Source organism: Microcaecilia unicolor, chromosome 5, assembly GCF_901765095.1.
Source record: "Microcaecilia unicolor chromosome 5, aMicUni1.1, whole genome shotgun sequence".
NCBI lineage: Eukaryota > Metazoa > Chordata > Amphibia > Gymnophiona > Siphonopidae > Microcaecilia > Microcaecilia unicolor.
The window spans coordinates 83,317,715-83,344,638 of NC_044035.1; the positions used below are offsets into that span (position 1 = coordinate 83,317,715).

A 26,924-nucleotide genomic window follows, 5' to 3' on the forward strand; every position below is an offset into this window, starting at 1 on the left:
TAAGACAGAATCTATCTGGATCTGGATGAACGAGCGGACCTTGCGACAACAGATCCCGTGTGACAAGAAGCCGGAACAGCACATCCACCAGCAGCCGCCGTTGGTCGGCGTACCACGGCCTTCGAGGGCAATCCGGAGCTACCAAGATCAGACGTCCCCTGTGAGCCTTGACTTTCTGCAGAAGACGTCCTATCATAGGCCAAGGAGGAAATGCATACATTAGACCGATCGGCCATGATTGAAGAAGAGCGTCCACGCCTTGCGCTTTGGGATCCTTGCAACGACTGAAGAACAGAGGAAGCTTCGCATTGTCGGCTGAGGCAAACAGATCCATCTCAGGCGACCCCCAACGATTGACCAGTTGCCAAAACATCATTTCGCTTAGTGACCACACTCAGGGATCGAGCATGTGACGACTGAGAAAGTCTGCCTGGACATTTAAGACCCCTGCCACATGGGCTGCTGAAAGAGCAACCAGATGGACCTCTGACCACTGAAGCAATAGCGACGCCTCTCTTTCCAACAGCAGACTCTTCGTCCCTCCTTGCCAATTGATATATGCGACTGCCGTGGCATTGTCCGACATCACTCGGACTGTCCGGCCTCTCAGCAGATGTAGAAACAGATTGATTGAACAACACGTCTCCTGGCGAGACCAGAGACCCTGAGCAAACTGTCCCTGACAGTGAGCTCCCCAGCTTTGAAGACTGGCATCAGTCGTCAGCACCAACCAGCTGGGCTGTTCTAGCGGCATACCTTTGGTCACATTGGACTCGCGGAGCCACCAACGAAGACTGGTCCTCACCTGAAGCGACAGTGGCAACCTCTGAAGAAGAGAATCTGTCTGGGACAACCATCTCGACAGAAGTGACCTCTGCAATGTCCTCACTTAAAGCTTTACTCTTACTGCCAGCAATAGATTACAGATTAAAAGAGCCAGCTGCCAAGAGATATCAGGGAGGAAATGGGGGGGAGGGACTCGGCCACCCGAGTGTAGCACCCCTGAGGCACTAAGAGACCCCCCTCAGACCTCTGCCTCTGAAACAGGTTTTGGGGTTTGTTTTTTTTAAGGCACAGGAAACAACAAGAAATCCAACAATCCACAGACAAAACAGAAAGATAAGAATTAAAGAATCAAAGAAAGGATTGAGACTACAGGGCTCACCACCTTCCACCTGCTGGAGACTGAGATTACTGGATCTTTCTCTAGCTGGCAAGGGCTCTTATTGGCTAGCTGGGGTTGCAGTTTTTTTCTCAGTCTCCACCTGCTGGAAGGCATACACAACCCATCAGTCACATTCTGGGCCGGTATGGAGGGACGATAAGGAACTAAAGGCTGCCCAGAGATAGGCTTACACACACACACACAACAACATAATAGGTATCTCAGAGATCTAGTAGAAAGAGGGTAGCAAATGGTACCAATCTATATAGAAGTGCCAGCACAGATTAAATGAAGGGTTAAGCTGTATGTTAAGGATAGCCTAGGGAAAATACTTCAATTATAGTTACCACATCTTCAAAAGACATAGTGGAGCTGGAAATAGATCCTAAGGAGCTTAGCCGAGATTGGGTGGCACAGCCGGTGGCGGGAGGCGGGAATAGTGCTGGGCAGACTTATACGGTCTGTGCCAGAGCTGGTGGTGGGAGGCGGGGCAGACTTATACTGTCTGTGCCCTGAAAAGGACAGGTACAAATCAAAGTAAGGTATACACAAAAAATAGCACATATGAGTTTATCTTGTTGGGCAGACTGGATGGACCATGCAGGTCTTTTTCTGCCGTCATCTACTATGTTACTATGAAAAGGTACACAGAAGGGTGACCAAAATGATTAATAGAATGGAATGACTCATACGAGAAAAGGCTAAAGCAGTTAGAACTTTTCATCTAGGAAAATAAACTGCTATGGGGAGAAATGACAGAGGTCTGTAAACCCTGAATGGAATAGAACAGGTAAACTTTGAGCAGGGCCTGTCCTTTTATGTTAAATTGTACAGCGCTGCGTAACCCTAGTAGCGCTTTAGAAATGTTAAGTAGTAGTAAACATGGATTTTTTTTTTTATTCTTTCAAAAAGTACAAAGACAAGTGAACATTACATAGTAGCAATTTTAACACAAATAGGATAAAATATTTTTTCACTCATTTCTGGAGCAAGTAGCAAAAGTAGTTATGTAACTAGGTTTACAAAAAGATTAGAACAAATTTTGAGGATAATTCCACAAACCACTACGGTAGACTTGGGGAAAGCCATCATTTATCCTTGGGATTAAGTAGCAAGAAATCCTGCTACTTTTTGGGACTCTACCAGGTACTTTTGACCTGGAATGAACACACTTGGAAACAGGATACTGGGCTAGATGGATTCTTGTTCTGGGCCAGTAGGGCAACTCTTATATTATGTTCATATTCATCCTACACAGAACATGGCTATTTAACATCACAAATTCAACCATGAAACAATTCTTCAAGCCAATCACTGGCTTTGTTAACCTTGGTTGAAGAGTCTTCTGACCCAATGGCCTGAACATCTAGCTGATCTTCTCATTCTCTATTCAGACTGTTGCTTGACCTCTCGGCAGGTCTTTTTCTAAAAATTGCCTACATTCCAGTCCTTGCAGTTTTTATTTGGCTCCTACACTTTGGAATTCTATTCCCATTTGCTTGTGAATAAACTGCACCTACTCTACTTTTAGATATGGCTTTAAAATTTGGTTCTATATACACCCACCTTTGGACCATAGCACAAACCTCCATCTTTTTATTTGCTTATTGTCAATTAGCCCACCCCAGTTTACGGCTTGGCCTTTTCTGCAATTTCTGATAAATGTTCACAATTGCACCATTTTGCTTCCTTTGTTCTCTGCTTTGTTAAAAGGGAGATGCAGATTAACTACATTTAATTTCATGCTTGATTTGTAAACTGCTGTAAGGCAGTACATCAAATGAATAAGCTATTAAACAAAATAAAATAAAATAAACCAAACAGTATCACAGAAAATAAAATGTCATGTTACCTTCACATGCGTCATGGTAAAGCTTTGAAACTTCTTCTACTTTCTCATTAGCCAGTTGTTCCTAAGAGATTTAATACAAAATCATTTATAACATGACATCATAAAGCAATGAATGCTCAGGTGTTTATAAAAAATGGTAGGAATCCATGAAACTATGCTAACAGTACTGGTTTACTAGAAGATCTTCTGCATTACATCTAAACAATAAAACCACCAAAAAAAGAACCAGCTGAATGATTAGGAAGAGGCCTATGCCATGTGCCCACTTGCAATCTTTGCGCCGAATTGGACATTAACTATCCATAAAACAGATTGCCTCTTGATTTTGAGCCTTCTTGTACCTAGCACTCTAGATTTCTCTTCAATATCTCACAAAAAGCTCAAAAGCCCTCTTTTCATATCTCAGCCCCCATATCAGCTTTTATTACTGTTCCTTTGGCTTATGTACTGTTTTTATAGTATTTCAATTGCTTATAAAGTGCTATGGGTATGATGCCATCTAAAATAAAATAACTGGAAATAAAACTGCTCAATACAATTGACTAACTGCAGGAAATAATTAAAAAAATTTACATATAGGTACAGGACCACAAACCTGTACAAAAAGCAAAAACAAATATGGCATGCAAATAAAAAAAGTCAAAATATTTATCAATTTGTATTAATTGTACTGGAAGCTCACTACACAAAAAAGATGTTTCACAAATCAAAATATATAGTAGAGGCAGGAGCGATGCCCAAGTTGCTCCTGCCCGTTCCAGCTCTGCATTAAAAATGGCTGCCACGTCTTTCCATGGCAGTGTCGCAAGACTGCCACTTGCAGTCCTGGCAGTCATGGGCAGTAGCAACTTGGGAGCACTTTTGCCCAGACTAAGCTATTAGACCCACCTGGGCTTCTAAAGTAGGCCAGAATGGGCGGTGGGCGGCTTTGATGGGCGAGAGGTGGGCCATGCTGCCCAAATTTCATCCACCGATTTGGTTTTGGGCGAAACTGAAAAACTCAGTTCTGGTCGTCATCTACCTGCATCCCGCCAGTCAATGTGAGAGGCCAAGATACTGACTATTACAGTGAGGCAGAGGTTTCTACAAGTTGCTTTCCCTATGTCACTCAGCTTTACTGCCTGGCGCATTCATTCTGTAGCAAATAAGGACATGGGGATGCGGGCAGGCAAGTCTTATTTAACATCTTTTTAAGTGAAGATATTTGCTCATTCATAAGATTCAAGTCTTGAATTGCTGTTTTCACATGTGCTGCATTCTTCTTTTCTTCTTATGGCCTTAGTCCTGGAGAGATACCTAAATAAATGCCCATATTTGTGCACTTTATTTTTCTCTGCTTAGGTTAACTACTTTTCATCAAATCTGCACATAAAAAAATGATTTAGGCCTTGTAAGGTTTTATAGTAATGGCTTAAAAATATAAAATGTTTCCTATTGCTTCTTTTGAAGTTGCAGCATAAGAACACAGGGTGAAGCAAAAAAAAAAAAAAAAGTAACGCCCTAGAGCTTTTTGCTGTTTTTTCACAGCAACCGCTTTGAATTTCAACAAGAAATTTTACATATTAGTCATCATACTTAAGTATTACTATTAAACATTGGTTACTACCTAACATTAGCGTAGGCTTTGGACTTATTAATATCAAAATAATCCAAAATATAATAGTAAAGTCTACGCTAACCAACTGATATATATCTTTTCTAATGGGAAGAGGAAGAGACTTCAGTAGTGCCGTTGCCCTTGTTTTTATAGCATACGGTGATTTCCATGAGTCATAAAAACCTCCACCTCTCTAGATGACGAACATGACGGCAGATAAGAGCCAAAAGGCCCATCTAGTTTGCCCTCTCTCAGCAACCACTAACTCCTTTTCCTAGGAACCCACATGCATGAGCCACACTTAAATTCTGACACAGTTCTCGTCTCCACGACCTCTACCGGTAGGCCATTCCATGCTTCCACCACCCTTTCCATGAAAGAATATTTCCTTAGATTCCTCCTAAGCCTATTTTTAAAATTTTTGTAAACTTATTTACTCTAAATTGCAATGACTGCAGGTGATTAACTTAGCTTTTTAGGCTGCACTCTATAGAGCTTCTCAGTTTCACTTGATTGCTTCATCAGGAGAGGTCTTCTGTATCTCAGCACTAAGCCACATCACAAAAGCCTCATTTTAGAAAGGGGTCAGGATGACTCCAATTTTAGTATTTTAGAACCGAATCTGCTGATGAAATGGCTGTTCTAAAATACAGAGAAATGGATTTTTATGCACCAGTGGTATGGCATAAACATCCATTTTAGAAAAATAACCTTACAGAATACCAATTTTTTTCAAGCCAGCACGAAACCGGTTGTTTTTGTGATCTTAGAAACATAACTGGTTGTAATCCTAACACTGTCACAATGACCAGTTTCCCTATTCCCTTCCAGTGGAGAGCTGCTTAATAGTAGCTCTCGCAAATCCTACACACGCTTGGTAACAAGTTTAACTCCCATCATCACTTTTAAGACAGATGTTCAGCCCCCTCTAAAATTGGAACAGAGAGTCCTGTTTACAAAGGCGTGCTAGCAGTTTTAGCATGAGCTAACGATGTAGATGCCCATAGAAATATTATGGACATCAATACAGTTAGTGAGCGCTAAAAACGCTAGCGCACCTTTGTAAACAGGGCCCTAAATGTTTTGTAAACTTGCTATGCCCTTGTCCTGTCTAAAATATGCCAAGACCATGCCCCCTTTCCATTTGCATGCACTTGGGTTTGGAAATGTGCATATCCAAGCTTGATAAAATGGAGGCTTAGATGTTTATGCAAGATAAACATTTAAGTGGCTTTTTATGCACGTCTCAAATACGAATAGGACTTCTAAAATGAAGGCCTATACTTTTCTGGCGATGGGCCAACCAAAAGTGCAACAATAATCAAGGTGCAGTTGCACTAGGAGCCTATACAGAGGCATAATAATATTCTCAGTTTTGTTTGCCATTCTTTTTTGAATCCGTTACAATTTATTTGCGTTATTAGCAGCTGTAGGCATACTAAAGACTTATAACATACAGAAATGAAGAAATGTGGTAACTGAAATGGTCAAGTGTTTAAGCTTCCAGCCTTAATTCAACGTGACATTCTGATGGAAACATACTGTGCTTTTTTTTCCCCCATCAAACTCTACATATCTGTAGAAGTGGTAAAGTTTCTCTTCCTATCAAGAAAGGGGATATGATCATGCTCTCTGTCAATAGGCCACTGATTTTTACATAATTCTGAGACTGGCTAAAAACCCTCACACACAGAGTACAACACGACTTCTGATGAAACGAGGCCTGTGAGATGTTTTCAAAACAGAGGATAAGATTATTTTTAGCCAATGATGTCAGCAAATAGACGAATTTCAAATAGTCTAGAATCAGGATAAAGTAACAGCATAATTTGAAATAGAAAAAAAGTTTACAAATACCTTTTTAAATTGTTGAATTGTTCGCTGTTTAATATCAAGTTCCCGAGACATATGTTCTTTGCTTTTCTCATATTCATTAACTTTGTTAGTCAGTAATTTTGTTTCTTCACGCATTGTGGACACCTCCAAGACAGAATACACATTACTCAAAACATATCCAAACACCTTTCATCTCTACATCCAAACTAACTAAAATAGATACCTGATTTCAGTGAGGCTAACAGATTTTTTTTTTTTTAATCAATGAACGAACAAAAATATAGACAAAGTTTTACATATTTTCTTCCTTCTGTCATTCTGGGCACATAAAATATTTGGATTTAGTCAGTTCAAGGCAAGTTACATTCAAGAACAAGTATTCTGCTCCTAGAGGGCTCACGCTAACTTTTTACGAGGTAATAGAGTGTTAAGTGACTTTCCCCAAGATCATAACGAGCGGTAGGACGACTAACTTGTCTTCCTTGACTCTGAACCAACTGCTGCAACCATTAGGATACTCCTCTATATAGATCCCCAAAAAAACAAATGCAAAATGCAATTATTACACACCTATTTTATGGGCCAGTGCTTTCATTGCACAAATACTGAAATGACCTAAAATATATTTTGTGAGTAATCACTTGACTTGTGTGCTAAATACAAAACAGAACTGATCGAGAATGGTCATGTAATTAAGTCTGGGGTCTCTAAATAGAAAAAACCAAGCAGGCATTTTCTCAGTGCTTTTCTATTGTGCTCAGAAACAGTTTCATAATAATATTGCATATACTGCAATGAATTCTTGCAGTACTTCATTCTTAGTATATGAAATGTGTTTTTGTTCAACTCCTAAAATAGTAGGACTTGCAATAGGCAATATTTTATTACATGAATTTTGGCAGACGCCAAGAGGTAAATTGACCTATTTAATTTACACAAAAGGAAATCAAACGATTAAAATGAACTGTTTTGAGCTAAAAGATTCAACACTGTAGACTTAAGGTGCTCAATAATCCTATTCTGGTTGCTGGACTGCATCCGGTAACATGCTTTTAAATTTAACTTGTGCTTTTTTTCTTCAAAAAATAATTATGTGCTGCCACTTTATTCCATACCAGCTCTATGATCTCCAGATTCATTTTGCTTACCTTATACCAAGTTGGTATTTCTTTTCTGAACTCCCAAATAGTGAAAAATAGAGCTAATTTTTTTTCATTTTAAGGTTTAAGTAAATTTGTATGATTGGTAAATTTGCATGATCACTGAAAAGGACCTTTTTGAAGCGTTAAGTTGGGTGAAGATAGTTTCTCTCACTTAAGGAAGGAAAATAATTTGAATTAATATAGAGATAACCTCTCTGAATAATTTACCTGAAAGTCAATGAGTCTCTCTCTCTCTCTCTCTCTCTCTCTCTCTCTCTCTCTCTCTCTCTCTATCTATCTATATATATATCTATATATATATATATATATATATATATATATATATATATAAATTAGTGGGAAAAAATCCTTTTTTTTGTATGGCTTTAACCAATCTGAACCTTGTTTGATGAGCAGGTACCTTACTGCCCTTGGGTGAAAGCCTCTTATTTTTCTCGCTGTGGGTCTTGTCTGTTTTGACTAGATTGCTAAACTAAGTACCAAAGAGTAGGTGCTGACCATTATATGACCCAACACTGTCTACATCTGGTACACAAAATTTGATTTCTAATTATAACTATCACAAGGCCTGTCTGGTCTATACTACATCATCACAGGCTCTTACTAGACAAGAGGTCCCTGAAAATTTCAACTTAGATGCTAATTAAACTATATGAAGAAAACAGAAATCTATTTTTATGCTAATTAAACTATATGAAGAAAACAGAAATCTATTTTTATTTCAGATGATCTGAAGAAAATTAAGAAAGATATCAAACAGCAGTACCAAAGGTTGAAAATGAAAGGAATAGAACAAAATATACAAACCTCTTTTTCAACTTGCTGAATTTGCTTTTTGGCATCAGCCAATTTCTCTTTCAAATCTGTATACTCTTCATCTTTCCTCTGCAGATCTATTGTTAGAGTTTGCACTTGGGCAGAGCTATCTTCAAGTTCCTTCTTCAAACTTGTACAAAAGCAAATTATATTAAAAAATACATAAAAGCAATCTATATTTACTAGGCTAAGCCCCAGTAGCAGCACTGTGCATAGATGTGTGATAGGCCTGGAAACCAAACATGAGTTTTTCCTGCTTCTTAGGCCAGTTAGCAGAGGCAGCATTCACAGCCCATAAGATGAAACATCTGCCACTGCAATGCACAACAGCAACTTTTTGTAAGAGATCAATAACATTTTCACAAGTTCCAGAGGTAACCAAGGTTCATACTTCTCAGCAAAGGAGAAATTTCCTCTCCTTGAATCCTGCTAGCCAAGTTCAAAAGCATAAGTTTATGCCACCTTGATAGCAGATGGAGACACAAACAAACTCCTTTCTAGAAGTGATATTGTTGTTATAAGGAATGGTACACAATGAGGCATTTGCCAGTATACTAATGTCAAAGCAATTAGACAAAAAATTGGAAAAAGCTCCGCCCCCAAGAAGCAAAAAAGTAAAAAGAAAATGCTAAGTACAAATACCCAAACAAGCAACAGAACAATGTTCCTTGACAAGGAAACTTTAGATGGCACCTATGCGAGGCTCACTGTACATCAGAAATTTCCAGACGGGATCAGTCCAGTAAAATATCTGAGAAGCTGACAGACATTCACCTTAAGAAAATCCCAGAATAGAAATGCTTCAATTCAAGTCAAAAGGAGAAATCACCTTAGGTGAGGAGAGAGCTGTGCAAAAAGGAATGGGTTACTGGGAAAAGAAAAAGATAAGAATTCTGGCGATTGTGCTGGGCCACCAGAAAAAATTAAAATTAAGGGAAAGTTCTTTTAACATGGCATGTTTCTTGTGCCAACAAAGCACAAAGAACCAGACTAAGTCCACTAAGGGACTAGTGCACTGAATGAGGGAGGGATATACCCCCGCCCCCCCCCAGTGAAAAAAAAACATTACATCAGGCTGAACAAAAGAGCTCCCCTGAACTGGCCCTTCAACATCCCAATAAATAAACATGAGAACCTGCAACTTAGACCTTGAGTGAATTCTGGCCAAAACCTTGTCCTGACCATTCCAAAAGATCATCAAAATAAGCGCCACATATGCCTGCCAAGGAGAAACGTTCAAATCCTGACACCAGATCTCAAACAGCTAGAACATACACTAAGGTAGATCTTTTACACATTCTAAGCAAAGTTGTATCACCACTGAAGAATCTCTTGCAGTGAAACCTGGTCTGTTCCATGGATAGCTGCAGGATAAAGTGGATCTGGGTTTTACAATGAGATTGGCCACTGCCATAATACACTCGGAACTCAAGGAAGAGGGCAGGGAAGGGAAATGGGACTTCATATACCGCCATTCTGAGGTTTTTGCAACTACATTCAAAGCGGTTTACATATATTCAGGTCAGTGGCGTAGCCAGACTGCCAATTTTGGGTGGGCACAAATTCTCTCTAACCCCCTCTCCCAGCAAAATTTAGTCACACTAATCAGATGCATTTGCCACACAGGAGTAAAGTGCTGCTTTTCAGTGCATCAGGTTTCAGAAAATAATTTATTTAATAGCCTAACACAGGGGTAGGCAACTCCGGTCCTTGAGAGCCGCAGGCAGGTCAGGTTTTCAGGATATTCATAATGAATATGCAGGAGATAGATTTGCAAGCACTGCCTCCATGGTATGCAAATCTATCTCAAGCATATTCATTGTGGTTATCCTGAAAACCTGACCTGCGGCTCTCGAGGACGGAAGTTGCCTACCCCTGGCCTAACACCCTTTTCAATGAGTTTTCAGAGGCCAAAACCTCCTGCCTCAGGTCAGTATAATGCTGTTATGGTATCCTCTCTTGACCTAAGGAAGTGTTGGTCTCAAACGTTATTAACACAGGTACCATATTACTTGATCCTAAATTAAAAATAAAATTATTTTCTTTACCTTTGTTGTATGGACATTTACCTTTTCTCATTGTGTTGCTCCCAGTCTCTAGATTCTGCTTTCCTTCATTTTCGCTTAACTCTTCTGCGCCATTTGCCGTTTTTCTCCCCATCCTTCCAATGTCTCCCTTCTTTCTCTCCCCATCCTTCCATCCAGTGTCTCCTCTGTCTCCCTACCCTTCCATCGTCTTCCCTTTCTCTCCCCATTCTTCCATCCATCTACCCTCTCTCCTGATCCTTCCATCTAATACCTCTCTCCCCCTCCTATCCAGTGTCTATCTCTCTACCCTTGTCTCTTCAGTGTCCCTTCTCTCTCCACATCCTTCCAGTCTCCCCTCTTTCTCTCCCCATCCTTCCATCTGTTTTCCCTCTTTCTCTCCCCATCCTTCCATTCATCTACCCCCCCTCCCAATTCTTCCATCCAGTGTCTCTCTCTATCCCCTTTTTTCCATCCAGTGTCTCTCTCTCTATCCCCTTCTTTCCATCCAGGCCCACCCAACCTGCCAAGTCTACCGCGAAACACGCGGTGCCAGCTCCCATTTCCAGCCACTGCTGCTTCTCCTGTTGAGCAGCAGCGGCCGCTACAAAAACAAAAATAGCTGTTTTTAAAAAGCAAGCACGGCACCACAGGCAGCCATCGGCTCTGCAGCCGCTCCTCTCTCCTCACTGCCCCTGGAGTAGGACCCCGGAGGAGCGCAGCAACGTGAGAGGTAAGAGTAGCAGCTGCAGAGCCGACAGCCAGTGCCTGATGGATGCCTGCGGTGCCGCACTTGCTTTTTAAAAACAGCTGTTTTTGTAGCGGTCACTGCTGCTCAACAGGAGATCCAGCAGTGGTCGGAAATGGGACCTGGCACCGTGTGTTTCGTGGAACAGTTGGTTGGGTGGGCCTGGAGGGAAAGTAGCTGGGCCTGGGCCTGTCCATGGCTACGCCCCTGATTCAGGTACTTATTTTGTACCAGGGGCAATGGAGGGTTAAGTGACTTGCCCTGAGTCACAAGGAGCTGCAGTGGGAGAAGTTCCTCTGCCCTTAGACATATGAAGTCCACATACTAGGCTTTCTGGGCCAATTATGATCAACCAGAATGAGCAGTGAAGGATGATCTTCTATTTTCCCTACCATCTGGCTTATCAGTGGCCACAAAGGGGACAAGTAAAGCAGACTGCTCAGGGCATAACTTCCAGGGAATGGGCTACAACACAGTTCCAGATTTGTTCTGCTTCAGCTTCTCCCTTCCAGGCAGCCTGCACAGAAGTGGACAGAAGGTGGTGAGCCTGAAGCAAAGAACAACCATTCTCCCTAATCCTGCCCCTCTTATCCTGGTTGCTCCTGTCCCCTTCCCTTGGTTTGACAGTTCCACTTCCTTTTTGTCTATACAAATTAAGCACAGAGACTGCTCAGCCGTCACAGCTGAAGTAGGCCATCCATTCTACTGGTGCCCTGTTCCTTTTTTTTGGCTGAAGAACCAGCATACCGTAAAGTTCCAGCACAATGCCATTAAATCCATGAGTGGACAGCTTTGTCTAATATGTGTTGACATGCCTCCTGGTCCAGCTCTCAATCTGGCAAATTTAAGCCTGAATTTTTCCACGCCTACAAAATAAGCCATCAAAATAACTTGCAAATTCCATTCCACCCATCTGAGCAAGAGGCTCACTGTTGCTGAGGCACCGTTGGGAAAGTTGTGCTGTCAGAGAATCTGAACCACTATTCCCTACATTAGGGATAGGAAACAAGTGGTGCTAGTCAAAACACACTGGTTTTCCAGCCTATGTATGGGACTGTAGTAATGTGAGTAATGGCAAGGCATGGAGTCCTCATAGAATACAGATGGAGGGCAGTGCAATGTCAAAAGGGAAATGTACAAAAAGGGAAATATGCCTGTTTCCTCATAGGCTTTTCACTGACAAAGTCTCAAACATAATCCTGGAACTTTGTCCCTGAAAAGGTTCCACATTTCAATAAAGACTATTTTTCCCTCTTGGTTTAGGGTTCTTGCACCTTGTTCCAGACACAAGCTTCATGGAATAAGTATACAGCACTTAACTTAGGCTCTTTTTTATACACTCCACAGGGTTAGATAGCATTGACTCTCTTAGCTCCGAGGTTCAAGGAAACATACATCACTGAAGCTTTACCTGCTGACAATTACATGATTCTGGGAGTCTTCTGTACTCAGGTTCCCGCTCTCTCTTGGAAACCTCTGTATCAGGGCCTTCCCACAGAAAGCCTCTTGCTTCGGGACCTCTCTGAACTGTTCTGGCTCAGGTAATTTAACAACCTCCTTGTCTGAGTCCCATCCATGTCACAAGTACCTGGCAAAATCCCAAAACAGTACAATACATTTTATGCTGCTTATTCTAGAAAGTGGATTTTCCCCAAGTCCATTTTAATAATGATCTATGGACTTTACCTTTAGGAAGCCATCCAAACCTTTTTAAAATCCCGCTAAGCTAACCAATTTTACTACATTCTCTGGCAACGAATTCAGAGGATGCTCAATGCTACTCTATTAGGACCGGTTTTTGCGATCTGGGAGCAAGAGGAAAGTGCAAACCTCAAAATCTTGTGACAGAGGAAAAGGCTTGAAGAAGCCTCATGCAAGCTCTCAACTAGGATATTAATTCTAGTGGCATACCATTTATCCCAAAATTTGGAGGTAAAAAACATGCTGCTTTCTGGGACAAAAAACCATGGATCTTTTCAAGCCAAGATGACTCTCTATTTCTGGTGTTCAACAGAACTCAAACACTGGGAGGGCACCAGTTCTCAGAATAATTCATCACCAAGCCCAAACCCTCCAAGACATGAATCACCCTGGTAGCCATTCTCCCAACTATTCTGCTCTCACCTCACCGTAGAAATCGTAGCAGAGTCCATAACGCCCCAACTTGAGATCGCCTCAGTTAGAATCTACCATCCAACCTTGCTCAATCACCTAAACTGCGTATTGTTTTACAGACCACCAGGAAATTGGTACGACTGCCAATCACACTTCATGGACTTTATATCAAACAACTGTGTATTTAATGCCAACTTACTTATAATAGGTGACATAAACTACACCTAGCAAATCTACCAATGCACATGAATGCATGGAATTCCTCCAATTATGGGGCCTAAACTGGCCGCAGATGCAAGCAACACGTATCAAAGGACACACACTCGACCTCATTGTATATAAACTGACGTCTGACAGGAACTTCGCATTATCAGATACAAAATGGACTGAAATACCATGGTCAGACCACCACAAATTAAACCTATTCCTACACTGGCGAAAAAAAGGCTCACACCATACACAAGAACGTACAACTTACACCACGAGAGGCAAAATAGACTAAAATTTTGGCAACAGATACACAACAGTGAATGGACAGCACAGTGAATGATACATACCTGTAGCAGGTGTTCTCCGAGGACAGCAGGCTGATTGTTCTCACGACTGGGTTGACGTCCACGGCAGCCCCCACCAACCGGAACAAAACTTTGCGGGCGGTCCCGCACGCAGGGCACGCCCACCATGCATGCGCGGCTGTCTTCCCGCCCGTGCGTGACCGTTCCCGCTCAGTTGAATGACAAGCAAAAATGATCAAACGCAACTCCAAAGGGGAGGAGGGAGGGTAGGTGAGAACAATCAGGCTGCTGTCCTCGGAGAACACCTGCTACAGGTATGTATCATTCACTTTCTCCGAGGACAAGCAGGCTGCTTGTTCTCACGACTGGGGTATCCCTAGTTCTCAGGCTCACTCAAAACAAGAACCCAGGTCAATTTAACCTCGCAACGGCGAGGGTACAACAGAAAATTGACCTACGAAGAACAACTAACACAGTGCAGCCTGAACAGAATAAATTCGGGTCCTGGAGGGTGGAGTTGGATTTACACCCCAAACAGATTCTGCAGCACCGACTGCCCGAACCGACTGTCGCGTCGGGTATCCTGCTGGAGGCAGTAATGTGATGTGAATGTGTGGACAGATGACCACGTCACAGCCTTGCAAATCTCTTCAATAGTGGCTGACTTCAAGTGAGCCACCGACGCTGCCATGGCTCTGACACTATGAGCCGTGACATGCCCCTCTAGAGTCAGCCCAGCCTGGGCATAAGTGAAGGAAATGCAATCTGCTAGCCAATTGGAGAAGGTGCGTTTCCCGACAGCGACCCCTATCCTGTTAGGGTCGAAAGAAACAAACAATTGGGTGGACTGTCTGTGGGGCTGTGTCCGCTCCAAGTAGAAGGCCAATGCTCTCTTGCAGTCCAATGTGTGCAACTGACGTTCAGCAGGGCGGGTATGTGGTCTGGGAAAGAATGTTGGCAAGACAATTGACTGGTTAAGATGGAACTCAGACACCACCTTCGGCAGGAACTTTGGGTGAGTGCGGAGCACTACTCTGTTGTGATGAAATTTGGTATACGGAGCATGAGCTACCAGGGCTTGAAGCTCACTGACCCTACGAGCTGAAGTAACTGCCACAAAGAAAATGACCTTCCAGGTCAAGTACTTCAGATGGCAGGAATTCAGTGGCTCAAAAGGAGGTTTCATCAGCTGGGTGAGGACGACGTTGAGATCCCATGACACTGCAGGAGGCTTGACAGGGGGCTTTGACAAAAGCAAGCCTCTCATGAATCGAACGACTAAAGGCTCTCCAGAGATGGCTTTACCCTCCACACGATAATGGTAAGCACTAATCGCACTAAGGTGATTCCTTACTGAGTTGGTCTTGAGGCCAGACTCCGATAAGTGCAGAAGGTATTCAAGCAGGTTCTGTGCAGGACAAGAACGAGGTTCTAGGGCCTTGCTCTCACACCAAACGACAAACCTCCTCCACTTGAAAAAGTAACTCTTTTTAGTGGAATCCTTCCTAGAAGCAAGCAAGACACGGGAGACACCCTCAGACAAACTCAACGAAGCGAAGTCTACGCCCTCAACATCCAGGCCGTGAGAGCCAGAGACTGAAGGTTGGGGTGCAGCAACGCTCAGTCGTTCTGCGAAATGAGAGTCGGAAAACACTCCAATCTCCACGGTTCTTCGGAGGACAACTCCAGAAGAAGAGGGAACCAGATCTGACGGGGCCAAAAAGGCGCGATCAGAATCATGGTGCCGTGGTCTTGCTTGAGCTTCAGTAAGGTCTTCCCCACCAAAAGTATGGGAGGATAAGCATACAGGAGGCCGGTCCCCCAATGAAGGAGAAAGGCATCCGACGCTAGCCTGCTGTGTGCCTGAAGCCTGGAACAGAACAGAGGCAGCTTATGGTTGGTCCGAGAGGCGAAAAGGTCCACCGAGGGGGTGCCCCACTCTCGGAAGATCTTGCGTACCACTCTGGAATGGAGCGACCACTCGTGCGGTTGCATGACTCTGCTCAGTCTGTCGGCCAGACTGTTGTTCACGCCTGCCAGGTATGTGGCTTGGAGGAGCATGCCGAACTGGGAAGCCCAACACCACATCCCGATGGCTTCCTGACACAGGGGGCGAGATCCGGTGCCCCCCTGCTTGTTGATGTAATACATTGCAACCTGATTGTCTGTCCGAATTTGGATAATTTGACAGGACAGCCGATCTCTGAAAGCCTTCAGTGCGTTCCAGATCGCTCGGAGCTCCAGAAGGTTGATCTGAAGATCCTTTTCCTGGAGGGACCACAGTCCCTGGGTGTGAAGCCCATCGACATGAGCTCCCCACCCCAGGCGAGATGCATCCGTCGTCAGCACTTTCGTAGGCTGTGGAATTTGGAATGGACGTCCCAGGGTCAAATTGGTCCGAATGGTCCACCAGTGCAGTGAAGTGCGGCAACTGGTGGAGAGGCGGATGACATCTTCTAGATTCCCGGTGGCTTGAAACCACTGGGAAGCTAGGGTCCATTGAGCAGATCTCATGTGAAGACGAGCCATGGGAGTCACATGAACTGTGGAGGCCATATGACCCAGAAGTCTCAACATCTGCCGAGCTGTGATCGGCTGAGACGCTCTGGTCTGGGAAGCCAGGGACAGGAGGTTGTTGGCCCTCGCTTTGGGAAGGAAGGCCTGAGCCATCTGAGTATTCAGCAGAGCTCCTATGAATTCCAGAGACTGGGCTGGCTGGAGATGGGACTTTGGGTAATTTATCACAAACCCCAGCAGCTCCAGGAGGTGAATAGTGCACTGCATGGACCGGAGAGCTCCTGCCTCCGAGGTGTTCTTGACCAGCCAATCATCGAGATATGGGAACACATGCACTCCCAGCTTGCGTAGATACGCCGCTACCACCACGAGGCACTTCGTAAACACCCGTGGGGCAGAGGCGAGCCCAAAGGGCAGCACACAATACTGAAAGTGCCGTGTGCCCAGGCGGAATCTGAGATACTGTCTGTGAGCTGGCAGTATCGGGATGTGAGTGTATGCGTCCTTTAAATCCAGGGAACATAGCCAATCGTTTTTCTGAATCATTGGCAGAAGGGTGCCCAAGGAAAGCATCCTGAACTTTTCTTTGACCAGGAATTTGTTCAGGCCTCTCAGGTCTAGGATGGGACGCATCCCCCCGTTTTCTTTTCCACAAGGAAGTACCTGGAATAGAATCCCTGCCCTTCCTGCCCGGGTGGTACGGGCTCGACCGCATTGGCGCTGAGAAGGGCGGAGAGTTCCTCTGCAAGTACCTGCTTGTGATAGGAGCTGAAGGATTGAGCTCCCGGAGGACAATTTGGAGGAAGGGAGGCCAAATTCAGGGCGTATCCGCACCGCACTATTTGGAGAACCCACTGGTCGGAGGTTATGAGAGGCCACCTTTGGTGAAAAAATTTTAACCTCCCTCCGACCGGCAGATCGTCTGGTACAGACACTTTGAGGGCGGCTATGTTCCCATGGATCCAGTCAAAAGCCCGTCCCCGGCTTTTGCTGTGGAGGTGCAGGGGGCTGCTTAGGCGCACGCTGTTGACGAGAACGAGCGCGCTGGGACTGTCCCTGTGCCTGACGAGGCCTTCGGGCCGGCTGGGTGTACCTACGCTTGTTAAAGGCATAGGGCGCAGCCTGCCGGGACCGGGAAAAACGTCCACCTGCTGAGGTGGATGCTGAAGGCGCCCGGTGGGAGAGCTTGTCGAGGGCGGTTTCCCGTTGATGCAGTTGGTCCACCAGCTGCTCGACATTCTCACCAAAAATATTATCCCCCCGGCAAGGGACGTTGGCCAGTCTTTGCTGGGTGCGGTTGTCCAGGTCAGAGGCACGCAGCCATGAGAGCCTGCGCATCACTATACCTTGGGCCGCAGCACGAGAAGCCACGTCACAGGTGTCATATATACCCCTGGACAGGAACTTTCTGCACGCCTTCAGCTGCCTGACCACCTCCTGAAAAGGCCTGGACTGCTCCGGCGGGAGCTTGTCAACCAGGTCCGCCAGTTGCTTCACATTATTCCGCATGTGTATGCTCGTGTAGAGCTGGTAAGACTGGAAGCGGGTCACGAGCATGGAAGATTGGTAGGTCTTCCTCCCAAACGAGTCCAGAGTGCGAGACTCCCGCCCCGGGGGCGCCGAGGCTGTATCCCTCGAACTCCGTGCCCTCTTGAGAGCAGAGTCCACGACCGCCGAGTCATGAGGCAATTGGGGCCGCATTAACTCTGGGTCCGTGTGGATTCTGTATTGGGACTCTGCTTTCTTGGGGATGGTGGGATTAGATAGTGGTCTCAACCAGTTCCGAAGCAGTCTCTCCTTGAGGACATTGTGCAACGGCACCGTGGACGACTCTCTAGGTGGTGATGGATAGTCGAGGACCTCGAGCATCTCAGCCCTCGGCTCATCCACAGAGACCACGGGAAAGGGAATGCAAATAGACATATCCCTGACGAAGGAGGCAAAGGAGAGGCTCTCAGGTGGTGAGAGCTTTCTCTCTGGTGAAGGAGTGGGGTCGGAGGGAAGGCCCACAGACTCCTCTGAGGAGAAATATCTGGGGTCCTCCTCCTCCCCCCACGAGGCCTCTTCCTCAGTGTCTGACATGAGCTCGTGCAGCTCAGTCCTCAACCGGGCCCGGCTCGACGTCGAGGCACCAAGGCCTCGGTGGCGTCGTTGAGCGGTGGACTCCCGCGCCGGTGGGGATGAAGCTCCCTCCATCGACGTCGACTCCACCTGCGTGGCGGTCGAGACCGGCGCCGCAAGCGGCGTCGGTGTCGAAGGCCTCAGCACCGGGCTAGAGCACGCCGGCGCCACAGTCAACGGCGCCGAGGGCGCAAGCACCCCCGGCGCCAGCACAGTCTGGCGCATCAGCCCTTCCAGAATCCCCGGAAGGATGGCTCGGAGGCACTCGTCCAGGCCCGCTGTCGGGAAAGGCGAGGGGGCCGGAAGAGGCATCGGTGCCGGAAGCTGTTCGGGTCCAGGAGACTGCACCGAAGTGCTGGCACCCTGACGTGGCGGTACCTCTACTACAGAGGGGGACCTCTCCTCTCGACGCTGCCGCTTCCTCGGCGTCGACTCATCCCCGGCGCCGGGAGCCAGATGCATCGTGGGCGACCGATGACGGTGCTTCTTCGCCTTTTTGCGGTGCCTGTCATCGGCGCTTGGTGGAACTGAGGAGGAGGAGGTCGATCCCCCTCGGCCTCGAGGGATCGGGTCCGACAGGGTTCAGTCCTGAGGGCCCTGGATAGAGGGAGTGACCGGGGCCGATTGCCCACGCGGCCTCTCACCCCTGCCTTCACCGGGGGACCGGCGGGCCAACGGGACCCGTGCTCCTGGGGTCGATGCCTTCGGTGCCGATTTCGTGGCCATCGATACCGGTACCAAAGAACCGGCCGTCGATACCGATGCCGTCGAAGTCGACGTCGAGGGGCCGGCGCAAGTTCCAAAAAGACGGTCCTGAAGAACTTGCCTCGCTACTTGTGTCCGTTTCCGGAGACCGAGACACAAAGTACACGTCTTGGTATCGTGCTCCGGCCCGAGGCACTGGAGGCACCAAGCGTGAGTGTCGGTCTGCGAGATATGCCGGCCGCACCAACCACACTTTTTAAATCCACTCGGGACCTTCGAGGACATCGACGGAAAAATCGTGTCGGCGAAGTCAAAGTCGTCGATGGTGGCGATAAAATTCACACCTCGAAAATAAATCGACCGCGCAGCCACAAGGCCGCAATGTGACGCCCCCGCTAAGAGACGAGGGAAAACAAAGTTCAGCGGGTTTTTTTTTAAACTAAAGAGTAAAAAATGGAGAACAACGAAAATAGAAAAAGAGAAAAAAAGAAAATTCGCGGCGAAAGCGCGATCCGGTTTCCGGGGCTGACAGAGAGAGAGACGAACACGGCTCTCTCCAGCGCGGAAAAGAAAAGACTGAGCAGGAACGGTCACGCACGGGCGGGAAGACGGCCGCGCATGCGCGGTGGGCGTGCCCTGCGTGCAGGACCGCCCACGAAGTTTTGTTACGGTTGGTGGGGGCTGCCATGGACATCAACCCAGTCGTGAGAACAAGCAGTCTGCTTGTCCTCGGAGAAAGACTCGATACAATATCTCCTAAACTGGGATAACAGATGTAGAAGCATATTAGATAAAATAGCACCACTACAAACAAGAACCTCCCGCAGACACAACTCAATAGCATGGTACAACGAAGAACTGAAAAAACTAAAAACACTAACCAGGAGGCTGAACGAGCATGGACAAAAACAAAAGATGCGCACACACTCAACGAATGGAAACAAATGCAATGAAAATACAAATATGCAATAAGACAAACTAAAAGATCCTATTACAAAACCAAGATAGGATTAGACTATAAGGACACACAAATTATACCAACTTGTGAATAAACTACTAGACACCACATCGGTCACCAAAATTAATACAGACATCTGCAAACAACCTCGCCAAATACTTCAAAGAAAAAATTACAAACCTAGGATCTACACTACCTCAGAATTCCACTGACAGATAAATTCGTGGACTGCATGGACCCAATCCCAGATGAATACCCAGCAGATCGAATATGGTTAAACTTTGCTCTCCTCACTAACAAAATTGTAGCCCAAGCGATCAATAGGTTCACTAAATCCCACTGTAAACTGGACGCATGCCCCAGCTACCTAATAAAATTACCCCCTCAAAGCTTCATAATAGACCTCACATCACAACTAAATTACATGCTACAACATGGACTCTTCCCCAAGGACAATGGCAACATACTACTAACCCCATTAGCTAAAGACCCCCCTCCCCCCCCAAAAAAAAAAAACAAGCGAAGTCACCAACTACCGCCCAGTAGCATCCATCCCCCTGGCAGTCAAACTGTTGGAAAGCATGGTAAACAAGCAACTTATCGAATACCTAAACACATTTTCAATACTACACGAATCTCAATCAGGATTTCGCTCCAACTACATCACCAAAACATTAATAATCACTCTCCTAACCAAATTCAAACAAGAAATTGCAACAAGTAAAAGTGTACTCCTACTACAATTCGATATGTCAAGTGCGTTTGATATGGCAAACCACAAAATACTACTAAATATCCTAGATTATTTTGGGATCAGTGGAAAGGAACTCAGTTGGATTAAGGGCTTCCTAACCACAAGAACATAAGTGATATCCAATTCAAACATCTCACCACCATGGAAATCAGAATGTGGAGTACCCCAAGGTTCACCGTTATCGCCGACCCTCTTTAATCTAATGATGAACCCACTAGCCAACTCCCTATCCAACCAAGGCCTCAACCCATACATCTACGCAGACGATGTCACGATTTACATCCCGTATAAATACAAACAGAAATCACAAACAAAATCAAACTTAGCCTTCAAATCATGAACTCATGGGTAGATGCATTTCATCTAAAACTCAATGCAGAAAAAACACACTGTCTCATCACACTACAATACGAACAAACCAACTAGTATAAAAACCCCAGACTATACTCTACCTGTCTCAGACAGCCTGAAAATACTCGGAGTCACCATCAACCGAAACTTAACGCTAGAAAACCAGGTGAAAAATACAACAAAGAAAGTGTTCCATTCAATGTGGAAACTTAAACAAGTAAAACCTTTCTTCCCGAGGGAAATATTCCGAAGATTGTACAATCAATGGTGCAAAGTCACCTAAACTAATGTAATGCAATCTATGCCAGATGCAAAGAACAAATTAAGAGGAAACTTCAAACAGCCCAAAACACCGCAGCCAGACTCATATTTGGAAAAACGAAATATGAAAGCGCTAAACCCCTACGTGAAAACCTAAACTGGCTCCCAATCAAATAACAGATTGCATTCAAAATCTGCATCCTGGTCCACAAAATTAACCTCAGCGAGACTCCGACCTACATGGCAGACCTAGTAGATCTACCAACCAGAAACACAAACTTCAGCACGCACATACCTAAACCTCCACTACCCAAGCTGCAAAGGACTAAAATATGAATCAACATATGCAACCAGCTTCTCCTATATAAACACACAACTGCATTACCATACGGCCTGAAATCAATATATGACATAACAATCTTTCGGAAATCACTAAAGACCAATTTATTAAAAAAGGCATACCATAACAATCCAACCTAAACACCCGAATCATGCAACACAATGAAACTTGCTACCAAACCAGGACACTTAAATTCTCCTCTTAACCACTTAATTCACTCTATAACTCATGTACTTTTAATCAATTACCACTCTGTATTTCTCATACCGGAAGTGGAGTCTGCCACCAAGGTACTATGTAAGCCACCTTGACCCTGCAAATAGGTGGGAAAATGTGGGATACAAAGGCAACAAATAAATAACTTGACCAGATTAGCCAAATCATCCAGATAAGTTAGCCATACCTTTTCTGTGAAGGACCACCATGACTATCACACCTTGAAAAAGGTCCATGGCATAAGCAAAAGGAAGGACTCTGAACTGGAAATCTCTGTAGAAGAGAACAGTGGTACATCTCAACAAGTGCAAAGGAAGAAATAATTCTCCTTTTCTGAGTGCCACAATTCAGCTTTCGGGGTTTCTCTGCAGAAACAAGAGAATCAGATGCCTTCCAGTTTCCTGAGACCAAGAGTGATCAAAAGGTGCCATTTGTTTTTTCAGCACTACAAGTACTTATGACAGAAACCCAACTTTCAACTGAACTGGCACAATTGCCTGCAGTTGATGCTTTCCCACAAAATTTGCTCAGTCACTTGGGAACCATACAGACATACATACCATGGCATCATAAATGCAAGGTGCATTATGAGGGAAATACCCATTTTGCATCATGTTTGGGACTCACTAAACTGAGATAAAGTCCACTCCTGGTAAAACTAGAGAAATATGGTTTACCCACTAGGATCACCTCCAAGGACTCTTTGCCACACTTCACCAGTAAGAATAGAAAACACTAGATGCAGCTGTGTTCATGCACCCAACTTTCCTGGCCTCAAGTAAGAACTCAGCTTAGCCTTTCCCCGATACCTGTTAGATCAAAAGGAAGATTTGTGTTCTGCAAGTCTGAGGTTTAGACTTCCGCAGATTTCTAACTTTATTTTACAACTCCTCTCCATACCTTAAAAAGGAATTTGCTGAAGCAAGCCATTTTTGGATAACAGTGGGATACAAAAATGCATAAATATCTGCACACCAATGGAGCAGTCCCAACAAACTGCACACTAATTGCTGATGCCATCGACTGGGAAGACATTCTAATCAACTCAAGCTAGATATCTATTAAAAACACAGCCCCTGATTTTAAGAGCTTTTACATACATCAGAGATGTGAATGAGCAATATAATTCCTTAACCCAGAGAACTGGATGGGTAGAACCGATGAGTTGACGACCTGTTTCAGCAAGCCTTCAATTTTCAGACCACCATCAAAACAATCTGAATGCCTTCTGCATGAGAAAAGATCTAGAGGGCTTTCTGATCTCTTCCAAGACTGGACTGCCTTCAGAGGCCCCCTCCACTGCCGACACATATTTGAAGGCTGAAATGACCTGTGAAATAAGGGATGAAAGCTTTGTCATGAAGATGTGAATCAATGAGAATCTCTCCCCATCTTCCAGATCCAGAGAGGAATGCCGGCTTCCTCCTTTTCCTTTCTTCAAATCTTAACAGAGAAACTGGCTATTGTCTTCCGTCCATTATCAAATTTTTCCTGACAGCCTGGGCTTCTTGGGAGCTAAGCCTCTAAAACAGGACCCCTTAAAAGGTTCCTCAGTGGAAGAAGCTCTACTACCCATCTTTCAGACTTCTGCAAAGTGCAAAAAGCCTAGTACATTATCAAAGCAAATTCCAGCAAAAAAAAACAAACATGTTTATATACTGCCATCCTTCCCTGATGGGTCCAGTGTGGTTTACATCAGGGGCATATCTGGACTCTGGCGGTAGGGGGGCCCAGAGCCAGAGGGAGGGGGCACATTTTAGCCCCCCCCCGGCGCCACCGATCCCCCCCCCCGCCACTGCTAGACCCCCCCCTCGCCATCAATGACACTCTCCACCCCCTCCCGCCGCCGCCAACCCTCCCCCGCTGCTGTCACCTTTCCTGGCGGGGGACCCCAACCCCCCGCCAGCCGAGGTCCTCTCTTCCATGCAGGCTGCGCCGCTGCAAGTTGCAATGCTTCCTGTTCTTCTGAGTCTGACGTCCTGCACGTACAACGCGCAGGACGTCAGACTGAATTCCAAATTCTGAGTCTGACGTTCTGCACGTTGTACGTGCAGGACGTCAGACTCAGAAGAACAGGAAGCGTTGCAACTTGCATCCTGCACGGAAGAGAGGACTTCGGCTGGCGGGGGCTTGGGGTCCCCCGCCAGCAAAGATCGGCGACAGGTTGGTGGCGGGCGGGCGGGAGGGAGGGGGAGGTGGAGAGGGTCTGTGGTAGGGGGGTCCAGGGCGAAATCTGCGGGGGCCCAGGCCCCTGTGGCCCCACGCAGATACGCCCCTGGTTTACATCATCTCAAACAATCCAGAATCAACAAAATAAAATAAAGATAAAAATATATACTCCAGTATGACAAATCATTGAATAATTAAAAAAAAATAAAAAAAAAAAAAAAAGTAAGTCTTAACTATCTTATGAAAAGAAGAGCAGCTAGCATCTACTCTAATACCTATTGTGAGTGGATTTCCAATAAGGCATCGAAGTCCGAAAAAAATGGTCTTAATTATCTTAAACGAACTTTCTTCAAAACTACTGGATGTAGTTTCAGCAAATTATGTAACCTCTCAGAAAATCTGCCAAGGCGAACAAAGATGATCAGTAATTAAGGAAGTAAGGCCATCAATGGCCTGAAAAGACAAAGTGATTTATACAGTATTCTCTGTTGAACCGGAAGACTTCTATATAGTGAAATACTATCATATTTCTTAAGATTAAAGTCTAATGGTGGTGTTCTGAATCAGTTGCAATTTACTTAGTAACTTGAAAGGTAAATTCAAATAGAGTACATTGCAATAATCTATGGGCCCTGTTTACTAAGGTGCACTAGCGTTTTTAGTACATGTTAAATGCTAGAGACACCCATATATTCTTATGCGTGTCTCTAGCATTAGTGTGCGCTAAAAACCCTAGTGTGCCTATAGTGCAGTTTAGTAAATAGGACCCCTAAGTGCAATAGAATTAACATTTGAACAAGAAGCCTATAAGCAGACTGGGTAAAGTAAGACCTAATTAGTCTTGCCTTAAAGATTGTTTTCTTCCATAGTAGACTAATTTGTGAATCAAAGGACAAAGATGAATCCAACATTATTTCAAGAACTTTCACTTTAGTTTCAACTGGAAATCTAATGTCCCTCATTAATACAATCTCTTTAGGATCTAAGGAACCAAGATATAACTACAAAATCTTGGTTTTATTAGGATTTAATTTCAACGGGTTAGTAGAAGCTAATTCTAAATTTTCATCATACAAAGACAACCTGCCCATAGTGTCTTGTATATTCTGTGTTATGGGCACCAGAAGTAAAATATCATCTTCATAAGACAGTAATAGTTCCCCAGGGAACTTTCAATATTAAATACACTAGTACTGCATCCAAACACCACTGAGAAAGTGAAACTTTGACTAACAACATTTTGACCTCTTCAACAGTAATCAGATGAAAACTCTCCCACAGAATCTACAAATACAGGTCTTTCATCAAGCATATTAGTGGGAGTAAACCTAGATTTGTGTCTATCTAATTCACCTCGAATTCAAAATAGTCAGCCAAATCCTGGACAGCTGGAGAGCTTTAAATAAGCTAAATTAGATGAAGGAATAGTTGTCAAACTTTTCACCAAACGAAACAGCTTCTCTGTATTTAGATGGTCTGATTCAAGATAAAACAACCATTTTGCTATAATGCTCCTAACTTCAATCGTTTTCCCCATTTATAGTGATTAAATTCCTTCTTCCATAAATATCATTAAGACTTAGATTTATGCCACCTATTTTCTAAATGCCTACTACTTTGTTTCAGAACCAAAAGTTCCTCAGTAAACCAGCTTGGTCTTTTATTAAGAAAACTGTCTTGGCTGTTATAGGGATACAACTCATCTAATATATCAGTAGAATCAGAATCCCATTGCCATTTTGGTGAACAAAAATTAGTTATTGAATTCTAACTGATCATGCACCTTATCCCAAAACCTTTCGTTATCGATTCTTTTACGATAAGAAATTACTCGATTGTTTGCTTAAAGGTCTAGATAAAAATAAATGTAAGTTTAAAATGAAATAAAAAAAATTATTGAACCAAGGTGCTAGTGGCCAATTGACAGAACTAACCAATGTAGTAGGTAAAAATGCATTTATATCATGTGAATGGCCCTTCTCATGAGTAGGTCAAATCACAATCCTTCAAAAATCTATAAAACCTTAACATCTTGACTTGTCAAGATGTACATTCAGATCGCCTACTAGGAAAAATCTAGAAAATTATTAACGGAATTAGTTCTTCAAGCTCTTGACCAGAGATGCTACTTTTGGCCAATAACCTGGGGGATGATAAATAAAATGCCTGTAGGGGTAGAGTGTAAAACATCCTGCAGTGAGCAAAGCACATATTCTAAATCAGTGGAAAAAAATGAGGTAGATATAGAAAGTTTAAAAAAAATATTTGAAAACCACAGCTAGACCACCACCCCATTTACCTAGTCTCGGAGAATTAATAAAATGATACCCAAGGTGACATAAAATAGTGAAAAACTGCATTACCGTTCTCAGTTAACAGTCTCTGATATAAACATAAATCCTACATCAGAGATGATCAAATAATTTACAAATAACAACTTTATCTATCTCGCATTAGCAGTGGAGGAGTGGTGGAGTGGCCTAGTGGTTAGGGTGGTGGACTTTGGTCCTGGGGAACTGAGGAACTGAGTTCGATTCCCACTTCAGGCACAGGCAGCTCCTTGTGACTCTGGGCAAGTCACGTAACCCTCCATTGCCCCATGTAAGCTGCATTGAGTCTGCCATGAGTGGGAAAGCGCGGGGTACAAATGTAACAAAATTAAAAATAAAAACAATAAAGGAACAGGAGTAAGGTCTAAAGT

General features: G+C 44.4%; 1 protein-coding gene across 2 annotated transcripts in view; it reads right to left on the minus strand.

Moving 5' to 3' along the window:
- The window catches only part of KIF20B (kinesin family member 20B), a 274,317-nt gene that overhangs the window by 68,606 nt on the left and 178,787 nt on the right, over positions 1-26,924 (minus strand). For both annotated transcript variants that reach the window (XM_030203051.1, XM_030203052.1), the window contains exons 21-23: positions 8,421-8,559; positions 6,472-6,594; positions 3,018-3,078 (exon numbers count right to left, since the gene is read on the minus strand). In XM_030203051.1, coding sequence (XP_030058911.1) covers positions 3,018-3,078; positions 6,472-6,594; positions 8,421-8,559 — 323 coding nt within the window. The remainder of the gene's footprint in view (positions 1-3,017; positions 3,079-6,471; positions 6,595-8,420; positions 8,560-26,924) is intronic.